The following is a 13,996-nucleotide window of genomic DNA, read 5'->3' as shown; positions in this document are numbered from 1 at the left end:
TCTTCAGTCTCTACTCTACATGAAATATACCAGCTGCTTTTGGTGCTATTTGTACTGTTTGGTTGCTAAAGATCAAACCTAGCACCTCACACATGCTAGGCAAGTGCTCCACTGAGGACCTCTAGAGCCCAACACTCAGACTCCCTCTTCAGTCTCACGCACTGGGAAGAAGTAACAGCTAGCTCATGCTCTTTCTCGTTCTCTCTCTCTCTCTTATTCTCTCTCTCTCATACACACACACACCTTTTTGTACTATGATTTTTGTTTCTCTAGAGGTTTTATTTTTAATTCTTTTTTTTTTTTTTAACATTTCCAGTGAGCCATCTAATGACTTGCTTCTTTTTGGTATTTCTGAGGCCTCTAGCATTCCAGTACATACAAGTGTTCTGGGCACTTTCCTATCCACGTTTTTATAAACAAGTAAACTGAGAATTAAGCAGATTAAATAACCAGCAGATTAGAATCCACATAGTCACTGGCTGGTAAGAGCTGACTTTGACCCTGGAGCTTAAGTATTAACCACACTGCTGTTTCCATCTTACATTGGCTTTGTTTTTCTTCCGAGCTGAGACAGAACCCAGGGCCTTATGCTTGCTAGGCAAGCGCTCTACCGCTGAGCCAAAGCCCCACCTCGCTATTTACTTCTTATGCACCACATCCATAAGATAATCTATTATTATTTATTTTATAAGTAATACACACCACAGCTGTAAAAAGTGAGTTGAGGGAAGAATGTCACCAAAACATGAGCCCTGAGACCTTTCTGGCCCTCTGCAGACACTCCAACTCCAACAGTGTATATATATATATATATATATATATATATATATATATATATATATAAAACAATTCCTTTTTATAAGAAAGCCAGAAACCAACTGACAGGCTCCCAAATTCTGAGTGAGCACAAAACAACCTGCTCTTTTTTAGCTGCTAGGAATACTTTAGGCACCTACTGTGGAGGTCAGAAAATAAGATCATAAGCTAATATTTTGATTTTTCTGAGGACATCCTAAGACATGGGCTCTGTCTTGCCTGTATCGGAACACCATTAAGACCTAGCATACTCTAGATGCTTGAGACACATTAAGAATCAAAAAATATACCATGCATGGTTGTGTATGCCTGTAATATAGTCACTTGAGTGGATAGAGGAATCAGGAGTTTGAAGCCAACATTCTGATTCTTACCGCAGACAGGCTGAGGCACTGGCTCTTGTCTTGCTTGTCTAGGTGCATTGGTGATCTAATACCTAGGGTCTTTGAGAACAAAGATAATTTGAACTTGAAAGAAAGTTTTAAGAGGCAGCAGAATCTCTAGCAGGCAGTTTGGTGAAGGTTTACTGTACAATGCTAGCACTTAACAACAGAAAGAAATGACTGTTTTCTCTTATATGGAAATATCAACACAAAGTAACAAGGAAATCGGGCCCATCAAGATGGGTCTCCAAGTAAAGGTGCTTGCCTTTTTGCCTGAGAATATGAGTCCAAATCCATGCAAGTGGTAGCCAAAAGAGACTCGGGGGGGGGGGCGTTGCTTGTATCATAAAAATACTAGTCAGAACTTTAAAGGAGACTGATAAGTTCATAATATGATGACAAAGGGGTCAGTGCATTAAGAAGAAATAATTGTAAATATATGTAACCAGTGTCAGAGAACTTAATGATATGCAAAAGAGGATAAAGGAGAAACAGGTAACAACACAAAAATAACAGGAAACTGGACTTTCTATCATAATAGTACAGCAAGACAAAATTAACAAAAGAGAATTTCGTAGCACTGCAGAACAAACTGACTTAACTATAGCCCAAATGGATGTGTGTAGAAGATTCTAGAAAACAGCGTAGACTATCCTCAGGAGTTCATAGAATATTCTTCAAAGGAGAGGTCACTAAACAAGCCACAGTGGTTTACGTTACACCTTTGGTTTATATCATACCAAATACCTTTCCAATTACAGTGGACTGAAGTTAGAACTGTCAGCAGAAGAAAACGAAAATTCTCACTATGTAGGCATTTAAAATTTTACTTTTAATAGTTAACCAGTAAAACACAGAATCAATGTAAAGAAAAATTAGAGACACCCCTAAATACATTCACTGAAGCAAAAGCAATGCCAAAAAGGGTGTTTATAGTAAGAGGTCAGTTTTGTTTTATTTTTATGGCAATAAAGGCTTCCACAGAAAGAAGTTTTGTGGCTTGCTCTATGGCTCAGAGTGCCTGATACTCTTGCAGAGTTTGGTGTCAGGCAGCTCAGCGCTGCCTATAACTCCAGCTCTGGGAGGTCTAGCACCCCTGGTCTCCATAGGCACCAGAATACATGTGTGTACACACACACACACACATATGCAGAATTAAAAGTAAAAAATGTAGTTTTTGAAAAGACCTAAAATTAAACAACTTCACTTCAAACCACTAAGAACTAGAGCAGGAGCTAATTTCAAAGTTAGAGGAAATAAAGATCATAGCAGTTTTTTTTTAATTAGAGAATTGAAAAAAATCAATAAAACTAAGTTTTAAAAAATGTAAATAAAATTGACAACTTAAGCTAGACTAGGAAAACATAAAGTGTGGCTGGAGAGACTGTGTAGAGGTTTAAGAGTTTTTGTTGCTCGTGCAGAGGGCCCAGGTACAGTTCCCAGCACCCACATGGTGGCTCACAACCATCTGAGACTCCAGCTCTAGGGAATCCAACACCCTCTTCTGACCTCCCCATGCACCAGGCACACACACCATGGACAGACATGCATGCAGGAAGGCACTTATCCACATAAAATAAAAATCAATCTAAAGGAGAGAGAAACCCCACTCTGTTGACCAGGCTAGATGGCCTTATACTCAAAGCAATCCACCAGCCTCTGCCTCCCATGTGCCACTATGCCTGACCTCTCTCCCAATTTTTTAATGTATAGTTTTTCCTCTGAACTTGGAACAAGGCGAGGGTTTTCTTCCCTGATTCTTGTATTGAGTATAATACTAGAAGTCCTAATAGAGCAACTAGTCAAGAGAAAGAGATAACTGCCATCCAGCTCAGAAAGGGAGATGACACCATTTTATTTTTACACGACATGACCTGGCATTTTTGGATCTCTTTATCTTTTGATTATTTCATTCTCCATGTATATGTTCATCATATACATTATAATCTTGTTATTTGTGTTGATATTTTCACATGTATATGGTGTATCTTGGTTTTATATCCAACCTAAGTGCCCCCTTTCTCTCTCTGGATGCCCAACACTTTCCTTCCCAACTTCATGTCATTGTTTCTTTCTTAATAACCCATGAGCCCCATGGTTGCTGCCTGTGTGCATGTGTGCACAGCACTGCCCCTTCTCGAGCAGCTGTCAATCGCAGCAGCTCCCCAGCTAGGAGTACAACCTCATGAGACTCCCTTACTCATGCTAGTGAGTTGACTGGCTTGATTCTGTACAGGTCGTGTGTAGATAGCCACTGTGATTTCATGGGTGCAATGGACACACCCTATCCAGAATATGCATCCTCCTCCTCCTCTTCTGAAAGTCTTTCTACTCGGTGCCCCACACTCTTCCCTGAGGGTGTGATGTGCATGTCCTGCTGCTTAGGGCTGAGCACGCAGCAGTCACTTATTCTGAGTGCTGTCAGTGAGTGACCAGTTGTGAGTTTCTGCCCTGCCTGCTGCCTGCAGCCACAAAGAAGCGTCTCCTTCCAAGGCTGAGAGTAGCAGTAATCGTGGGGACAGATGCAGCCATGCAGAAGGCAGGGTGACAGCACAGGGGTATGCTCTTATATGTACAGCACCCTAAAGACTCTACAAGAAAAACACGTTAGAACAGATAAATAAATCGGACAAAGCTGCACAATGCAAAATCATGTGAAAACCCGCCTCATTCTCCTCATGAACTAGCTTTAAAAAAGAAAGTGAATTAAAGAGAATTAAAAATGTAAACCCTGAGGCTTGAAACTGTAAGTTTTGCGGGTGATATATGGGAAAAGTTCAATGATGTTGGCGTAGGTGATAGTTCCTTTAATGTGACAGTGAAAGCACAAGTCCACACAAAAACAGCTGGCTTATATCGAGCAGGAGAGCCCCTGACAGCAGACCGTGAGAAAAGGCAAGTACCGAATGGGCCAGAAGGTCTGCAAAGCACACATCTGGTTAGTGGCTCATACCCGAACGACATAAAGAGTCGTTCAACTCACTAACAACAACAACAAGTCAGTATAAATAACCTGATTAAAAATGGCTCAGGAACTTGCATGACAGTCTCTACAGAGAGAAAGACAAGTGGTCAACACCACTGATCTCTAGTCCAGTGTAAATCAAAACCACAATAAAATCGCATCTTATATATCTGGCTAGATGGCTGTTACCAAAAAGTCAAAAGATAGCAAGTGTTGGCCAGGCTGTGGAGAAACCTTGTACATTGTTGGTGGGATGTAAGATGGCCCAGGGACTTAGGGAACAATACAAAGGCTACACAGCAATTCATATGTGATCCATTCTTATTTCTATACTCCTTCTTATTTTTCATCGGCCCCCCCCCCATCTTCCCGGAGGCTTGTCACCATGTTTTCACTAAGGTAGTGTTCATGTTTGAATAGCTGCTTTAAGTTATCATTTATTTGAAGGGAGAAAAATTATAGTTCAGCAGTGTACATACATGTAAGTAATGAATGTTGTTTAAGTAAAACAGAGACCTCATTTTTTTTAAAGCAGATATTCATCACAGAAAATCTGAAGCTATTTCAAACGAGGTAAGAGAATTTCTTCTTCTTTTATGTTCTCTTGTGTTTTGCCTGCATAGGTCAGGCATGCATATTCATGACTGGTTCCCACAGAGGTAAAATAAGACACTAGATCTTTCTGAGAACTAGTTGTAGATGGTTATGGCTACCATGTGGGTGCTGGGAATCGAACCTGGGTTCTCTACAAAGGCAGCCAGTGCTGCCTTTAGCTACTCTGAGCTATCTTTCCAGCCATAAGAGAATTTCTAATAGTCACTATTCTATGAAGAGATGGAATATAAGCGGAAGAACAGTTACAGGTAAAGCTTTAAAAGCATCCCTAAAGTTATTCAACAACAATATCTATACTATTAAATAGTTTCAAATTAAATTGCTCCATGGAAATAGACTTGAGCACAAAATAGTAATAGTTTAGAGTGTACAGCAAGGAGAAGGACTTAATGATGTTGAGGAAGAAAAGGGGAAAGCCCGTGAAATTTTACTTAAGGTCTGAGGAGTAGATGACCTACGCACCAGAACTGCTCATCACAATGTGAACCTAACAATATATATTTAATAATGGAAATCAGAAAAAGTGGAATTATCTCAATATCATTTTTCATTCTACTAAGGAATAAATCCCCATGTAGATCAGTAAAGACTAAAAGCTTTGTTTCTGTCTCGAATGCTACTCAGTTGTTTTCACACTGGTTCTGTGACTGCCAGATGTCAGCTGAAGAATCAGCTTGTACTGTTTTCCCAAGGGAAAGAAATGAGTCCCGGAAGCAATGGAGACTTTTGTATAAGATTGTACAACATTGAGTTAGCATTTAGTTCAAGAAGCTAGTCTTCCTTTTCCTTTTCTTTGTATTATTTTACTATTACATTTCCTTTATTTTATGATGTGATTGTGATATTTTGGTTCTAAAGTTTCCCTTGTTTCATGATGATAACGTAACAGTAAGACATCAGCCTCCAGATGTCCTTAACACGTTGCCAATTTATGCAATCCAGACATATGCAAGCCATTGCTTCATGAACAACTGCTTTATCACATTTCAGATAATGATCTATGCTCAGGTCAACTGTAAGATTTCTCAGTGTCTTCTTGAGGGATGTGATGACTTACAAATATCAATGGCAGTATGTAAAGGACAGACATAATTGGTTTATTGATTTTTAAAAACTCACTAGTGAATAATGATTAAATTTATTAAGTTTATTCTTTTTTTTTTTTTTGGTGCAGTATGGTGATAAGGAAGGCCGGGTCATACCAGTTTTAAAGCTGTTGGACCAAAATTATTCAGAGTTATCTTTACCTAAAAGCAGTGACTCCACCCCGCTGGAGGACGTGCTGCTGCCCCCCATTCACAGCCTACAGATAGTAGAAGAGAATGAAATGCCACACTTACCGAAGACCTCGGAGCCAGAAGACCGGCCACACGAAGAGAGGAAGAGTGTAGTATTTTCATCGGATGAAGAACTAATGCCCAAACATCCAAGCATTTTAAAAATAAGCTCATCTCAACAAGAGGTAAAGTTGAGACATTTACCCATAAATCCTGAGAGAATAAGGAGGAGGAATTTAGGTTTCTCTCCAACAGAATGAGGTACCAACTGAAAGCAAGAGGGCTAGTTTGGGCTCCTGAGAGTTGAAATGAAAAGGTGGCTTTCAAAGGGAAGATCCAACAGAAGTTCAACTAAGTGAGTCTCCCCCAGCAAAGCTTCAGACAGGAAAACCCAAAAGAATTATTTTTAAAGTCTACAAAATACCAATAAATTCAAAGTTATTCAAATGCCTCTAAGTAGAAACGTGTCTAAATATATTAATTGTTCTTACTCCGTGTGTACTGATCAGTTAAGGGGGAACTCCTTTGAAAGAAAAGCAAACGGTCAGTATACAAACTAATACCTTGCATTAGTGTGTGATTCTGCTGAAAATGTACTAACAATTACAAATATAAACTCCAAAGACGTGTAAAAGCCTGAGAAATTATTTTAGTAGAATTTTAAAAAAATATTGTCTTACAAAACATAGCACATATGTCCCCTTGTTTCAGACTCTGAGTGTAAATGGAAGGTACATTAGAAAGCCTTTGTCAGCATCCTCCTTCCTTTACTGCAGCCAGTGCATCCCTTTCCCCCTACCTGCACTGCCTGGTTGGGCCTCAGTGGGAAAGGATGTGCCTAGACACGATGGGACAAAGATGCCCCAGGCTAGGTGGTACCCAAGGAGGGTGGATTCCCTTTCTCTGAGGAGAAGAGGTATGAGAAATAGGGGGAGGGATTTGTAACAGTGGGACTGGACAGAGAGGAGGGGTAATCTGGATGTAAAGTGAATAAAGAAACAACAACAAAAAAAGAGGCAGCTGGGAGGAGTTAGAGGCCTCAGCAAAGTTCTCTCTCTTCATCCTTTTATGGATTCAAAACCATAGCCAAATTCCCTCTGAAATTTCAAAAGGTATCATTACATTAAATAACTGTAGCTGGGGACGTCTTCTTTTTAAAAAAGATTTATTTATTTTATGTGTATGAGTACACTGTTGCTGTCTTCAGATACACCAGAAGAGGGCATCAGATCCCATTACAGATGCTTGTGAGCCACCATGTGGTTGGGGGAATTGAACTCAGGACCTCTGGAAGAGCAGTCAGTGCTCTTAACTACTGAACCATCTCTCCATCCCTGGGAACTTATTCTTAATTAATCAATAGCTTAAAGCAATATAATTTGAATAATGTTATTTACTTGCTGTAAAGGTAATACATGCTCATAAAAAGGTTTGGAAAATGCAAAACATAAAAGACAAGCTGAACTCGGCAATGATGGCACACACCTTTAGACTCAGCACTCAGGACGTAGAGGCAGCTTCATCTCTGTATGTTCAAGATCAGCTTGGTCTTTTTGAGTGAGTTCCAGGACAGCCAGAGCTATACAGAGAAACCCTGTCTTAAAGAACAACAACAACAACAACAACAAACCCAAACAAAAGACAAGCTAAATACAAGTAGTTATAAATCCTTTACCACTCTAACAATTTTAGTTCTCTCAATCTTTGTTATGCATATATATTTATGTATATGTATATATATTCCTTATTTTTCATACTTGAATCAAATTCATTTTTTATTTGAATTAGTTCTTTGAAATGTTTCTATAATGAATTTGATCATATTTACCCCTCCCCAATTCCTCCCATGTCTACACCCTTCCCCTACTCACCGAATGCTATGTACTCTTTTTTTTATTTTGTTAAATTCATCAAGTATCATTTGCACTGCTAGTGTACTCTTCAATGTGAGGGTTCCTACTGGAACATGGTCAACCTACAAGGGCCTTAAGGAAAACTGACTCTCCCTCTCTCCGCTGCTATCCATTTCCAATTGTTCCTTAGCTAGGGTAGGAGTTCATGCTTATCTGTCTTCTAGGATGGAATTGTGGTCTGATTTGAACTGGCATAAGTTTTTTGTATGATGTTGTAACCTCTTGTGTGTTCATATGTGCTGAGAGGCCAAACCTACTTTATCTTGGGACCTGCCTCCATTTTAAAAGAAAAAGAGTCTGAGAACTTGACTAGCAGTCGGACCCAAGCTGCATCCAAGTACCAGGAAGGACCCCATGGCTTGTCCTAGAGTTACTCCCTAGCTGCTCCCTAGCAACAGCCAATCAAGATTAGTCTGATAGTTCCAGACATACTTTCAGACCATTTGTGATTGCTCATGGTTTTGTTTCAGAGCACCCACATTTAGGCTCACAACAGTCATTCAATTAGATGCTGCCATGCTGGAAACCCCCTCACTTAACTCTGCATTTCCTATACAACCTTGTTCTGCTGAGGGCTCTGGGCTGCGCTCTCTGTCCTGCTGTGTCACAGTTGGTGGGGGCCGCCCTAGTGTGACTGCATAGGAATTGGTTCCTTGGTGGTCTTTTGGGGTTTGCAATTCTAAACGCGGACCACAGTAAAACTTCTCTGTTGTGTCCTAAAAACAGCATTTCTTTGTATGCATCCACACAGACTCTTAATCTTTCCATCTTCTCTTGCATAATGATCCTTGAGCCTTGGGAGGAGGGGGAAGTGATAGTGATATCCCATTTAGGACTGAACATTCTAGTTTCCTTTTCTATGTACATTGACCAGTTTTAAGTCTCTGTGTTAATCACCATACACTACAAAAAGAACCTTCTTCAATGAAGGCTGAAATATGTAGTAATTTGTAAGTATAACAATAAGTCACTAGGCGTTGGTTTAATACCATATCCACATAGAGTAGGATAGGATCTCTCTAGGTGTTCTTGGTACCAATATCTGCATCAGGTGTGAGTTTCAATTTATAGATCAAAATTTTTTAAATCATAAAGTGGGTGATTCCTCTTATACCATGCCATTGTTTTTCCAGTGGGCATGTCTGTGTAGGGTGGCTGTTACTGTGGCTTACAGAGTTCACCGCTGGGCCATACATTGGTGACAACTTTACTCCTCCAGTCACGTTCTTAGTACCTTCCTTCCTTCTAACACCAAAGAAGAGCACACACATATACACAAGCACACACTCACAATGTCTTTTATGACTTAATACTTTAAACATTATACTTGAATTTAATCTCAGAAATTTTTATGATGTAGAATATTCTTTGATGATATTTTATATTTTCATTAAAAGCATTTAAATATTAACGGTCCTTTAATGAAAAATTTAGTGCTTAGTAGTCAGTTTTGTTTTCCTCCTGTAAATACATTTCTCTTTTGAAGAGTTAGAGGTTTTTCTTAAATTTCAAAATGAGTCCATTTTAACTTAGGAATATTAATCATTTAGAAATCTGAAGTTTTGCTGGGTGGCATTGGTGATGTATGCCTTTAGTCCTAGCCCTGGGAGGCAGAGGTGGAGGTGGAGGCAGAGGCGGAGGCGGGGAGAGAGAGGGAAGGGGAAGGGGGAGGGGAGAGAGGGGGAGAGGGGGGAGGGGGAGGGGGGAAGGGGAGAGGGGGAGAGGGAGAGAGAGACACACACACAGACAGAGAGACAGAGAGAGACAGAGAGAGGCAGAGAGGCAGAGAGGCAGAGAGGCAGAGAGGCAGAGAGGCAGAGAGGCAGAGAGGCAGAGAGGCAGAGAGGCAGAGAGGCAGAGGCAGGCAGATCTCTATAAATTTGAAGCCAGCCTGGTCTACAGAGCAGTTCCAAGACAGCTAAGACTACATAGAGAGACCTTGTCTAAAGGGGGGGGGGGAAGCCTGTAGTTTGCCATGGACAAACACACATAGTTTGCTCTTTATGTAGCATATTCAGTCTTACTGCTAAAGTATTCAGTTTGTGTGTGGTAAGTCATTTATTGCTGTATAACCAGTCACTCCAAACATCAGGGGCTGAAAACAACCCGTTCCTCATCTCTCAGTATTCAGTGGAGTTAATTTGCTTAGTTGGACAGTTCTGCTTCCTGAGATCTTGGACTTAAAATCACTTCCACACTTGACTGGGCTGGAACTCATGACAACTCACTTACGTGACTGACAGTCATGGGACATGCTTAGGCTACATAGTCCTTGACTATGATAGTTTTACCCTTCCTCACTTGCTCTGCTCGTCTGTGCCTCCTTCTGTAATGTCAGGCAGTATCTATCCCTCACACTCTGCCTGGCTGTCTTTATAAGGCCTCTTCACGTACTCTTTCAACAAGGCATCTGAACTTATGCGGCGGCAACCCAGGCATTCTAACACACAAGAGCAGAAGCCATAGGAGTTTATAAGACTTAGGTTTAAACTTAGTCTAGATTCACTTCCACTGCATCCCAGACTGATTGAACTTTGGGAAGCATTGTCGTTGGGGGACCGTGTTAGAATATAAGGTACCATAGATTAACTTCCCAGCATCCCCTTTACATGTATAATATCCCCCCTTCCTTCCCAGATCCTCGGTCTCACACTGATACTTTTAAGAGACTCAGGCTTGAAATTTAACATTTAAGTCGGGGACAAGTGACAGGCCCCTTAAGTATGACTGCTCTCAATTATCTGTCCACCACACAGTAGTGACTCAGGAACAGAATTTGTATGTTCTGCAAGCTGGAAAACCCCCAGTGTCTCAAAAGCAGAGTGAAATGTGATTATCTCACATTGGTGATGGTGTCCTCGGGACTTGGCTGTATGCTTTTTATTTTTTTTAAATAAGAAATGACTTTATATATTTCAGTATCTGTGTTCTGTGTCTTTTTGTGGAGGAAATTGTGGATTTGAGTTGCTCTACTCACTTTAAGATATTTCAATGTGAGATACTATTGTTCATTTAAAGTGTGGATTTCTTATGTAACTTTTTTTTCCCCTCCGAGACAGTGTTTCTCTGTATAGCCCTGGCTGTCCTGGAACTCACTTTGTAGACCAGGCTGGCCTTGAACTCAGAAATCCACCTGCCTCTGCCTCCTGAGTGCTGGGATTAAAGGCATGCGCTACCAAGCCCGGCTATATAACTATATTTAACAGTTAACTATCACACTCCCATATGTTTTAAGACAGGCCTGCATTTCCTTGGGCATTTCCTTTAGTACTTGTGGCAAAATAGCCTGAAGTGTTGAAGAGTTTGTCTATAAGACAGAGCATAAATTGCCACCTAAGATTCAAATAATATATGTAGGCATCTAATGACATTCTTTTTTTTTTTTTTTTGGTTTTAAATAATGTTAAAGCCTTTGTTATCTTTGTTTCTGCCTTGAGAACATTTCTTACTTTGAGACTCATTGATTAGAAGTACACCAGCAAAGTGTGGTTCAGGGTTTATTTTGTGGATGTTGTTTCTAGAAAAACAGCCCCTCTTCTAGTTCACTTTATATACTTTCAGCATGAAACCTAGAATTCTTAGCCAGATACTCCAGTTCTGTCTACCATGAGACTAGTAAGAAGGCTGCCAGGCTTTGTCACCATGATCATGTTTAGTTTCCAGTAAAAATCACCTTCCCATCTTTCTCGTATCATCTGTTTTCTTGCGGATCTTCCTTTTTTTTTTTTTTTTTTTAACCCAAGAGGTAGCTCCCAAACAAATTCCACATTTTAGGGGTTTTGTTATATCAGCAATTTATCTCTTGGTACCCATTTCTAAATAGTTACATAGCAACTATCCCGAAACTTAATATATCTGGAAACATTTTTATTTCACAGTCTATACTTCTCTGGGAAGTTCTGTTTCACACAATATCAACTGAAGAAATGCCATCCTGGAGTTTGTCATCCCAATATGGCTACACTAATTGTCTGGTGCCTTTTTTGGAAATGGCTGAAGACTGGTACCACTTAAGATCCTGGAATGGCTGAGCCCTGAACTCTCTGTTGTCTCAGAGTGTCTCCCTCTCCACAAGTTTATAATAGGAAAGGAAACAGTTCTCTTATAATAGCTTAGAATCTTTATTAGGATAGCACATATCTAGTATGCAAATATTAATCATCTTTCCATATGTGTATGTCACAGTGCGTATCCAGCCAACTGCACGTTAAAATTGTTTTACAAAATGTGTCTTATGCAGTGTATGTTTCCCCTATGCAAATGAATATAACAATATTTTTATAGCTTACTATTTTGAGTGTTATATGTATGTAGCAAGATATGCATGGGTTATATGCAAACACCATCCTATTCTGTGTAAGGAACTTGGCTATTTGAGGATTCTAGTATCCTGTGAAGGTCCTGGAACCAATCTCCAATAGATACTAAGGGGCAACTATTTGAATTTAAATATGCTGTAGTAAACTGACTAGTGGTCCCTAAAGATAACAAGTCCTGATCTCTGTAAATGTTAATCTTATCTGGCAAAGGCTTTGCAGATGTGATTAAGGATGCTAAGGTGGGAAATAATGGTGGGCTACCAAGGTGGACCTAAATGCCATCATAATATCCTTGTAAGAGAGACTCAGGTGGGCACAGACACTCAAAGAGCAGGTGATGTGAAGATGGAGCACTGGGATTTGGAGTCAAGGAGCACCTCTTTCACCAGAAGCTGGTTGATGCAAGAGTGGATGTCCCCTGCCCGTCCTCCACAGCTTCCAGAGGAAGCATGACCCTCCTTATCTTGATTTCAACCTAGTAAAACTGATTTTGGACTTCTGACATTCAGAAGTGTGAGAAAATAAATTTGATCGTTTCAAGTCACCAAATATGTGGTAATTTGTTATAGCAAGCACACGAAGCAAGTACAGTGTGTGTTAGTCATGTTTTTCATTGCTGTGACAAAGTACCTGAAAAAAATAAAAGAGAAAGTATGTACTGGGCTTATAGTCCTAGAGGTCCAGAGTTGCCTGTTGCTTTAGGTCTGAATCTCACGTCGTTTATGACACTGCTTACCTCCTGTCAGCCAGGAGGCCAAGACAAGTGAGTTCGGAGATGAGCTCCACCCTTGAAAAGCATGCCCCAGCAAATGTCCTCACTCAGGCCCCATTCCCACGGTTTCCATCACCTCAAAATACTCCATTCGGGTGTGAATGGATACAGGGATCAATTCACTGATGAGTTTTCATGACATAAGTACCTCTCAGTGATTGGAGCTGCTAGCTGAAGACTGATCATGCCTTGAACATGCAAACATTTTGGGAAACAGTTCATATCCAACATGTAACAGTGTTATAGAAAAATATTTTTTAGCAATATGTGCTAGAATTGATCCTTTCCTCCCTCTCTTTTCTTCATTTCCTTCTTACACATAGAGTGTTTAGTCTGTGTGTATTCTTTAGGCTCATAGGCCACATCTTGGTTGCGTGGCAGATTGCAACAACAATGGGTCTACCGGGTACCAATTTCTTTCAGTGTAAAACAATCTGATTTTAAAAGAGTGCTCCAAAAAAAAAAAAAAAAAAAAGAAAGAAAAAAAAAGAAAAAGCCGGGCGTGGTGGCGCACGCCTTTAATCCCAGCACTCGGGAGGCAGAGGCAGGCGGATTTCTGAGTTCGAGGCCAGCCTGGTCTACAAAGTGAGTTCCAGGACAGCCAGGGCTATACAGAGAAACCCTGTCTCGAAAAATAAAATAAAATAAAAATAAAAATAAAGAGCACTCTTTTATTTTTTTTATTTTTTTATTTTTTTTTTGGTTTTTTGAGACAGGGTTTCTCTGTATAGCCCTGGCTGTCCTGGAACTCACTTTGTAGACCAGGCTGGCCTCGAACTCAGAAATCCGCCTGCCTCTGCCTCCCGAGTGCTGGGATTAAAGGCGTGCGCCACCACGCCCGGCGAGAGTGCTCTTTCTTGATACTAAAGATTTTTTTAAAAAATATACTTGATGACCCCACAGGATGTTAGAATTTGCTGAACTTGAAGACTGGGC

General features: G+C 40.3%; 1 protein-coding gene across 1 annotated transcript in view; it reads left to right on the top strand.

Moving 5' to 3' along the window:
- The window catches only part of Catspert (catsper channel auxiliary subunit tau), a 97,621-nt gene that overhangs the window by 38,118 nt on the left and 45,507 nt on the right, over positions 1–13,996 (top strand). The window contains exons 12-13 of the mRNA XM_085837608.1: positions 4,700–4,737; positions 5,954–6,241. Coding sequence (XP_085693734.1) covers positions 4,700–4,737; positions 5,954–6,241 — 326 coding nt within the window. The remainder of the gene's footprint in view (positions 1–4,699; positions 4,738–5,953; positions 6,242–13,996) is intronic.

This window comes from Mus caroli, unplaced genomic scaffold, assembly GCF_978045245.1.
Source record: "Mus caroli unplaced genomic scaffold, Mus_caroli_1 scaffold_1, whole genome shotgun sequence".
Classification (NCBI taxonomy): Eukaryota; Metazoa; Chordata; class Mammalia; order Rodentia; family Muridae; genus Mus; species Mus caroli.
This window is presented reverse-complemented; position numbering and strand designations above follow the sequence as displayed.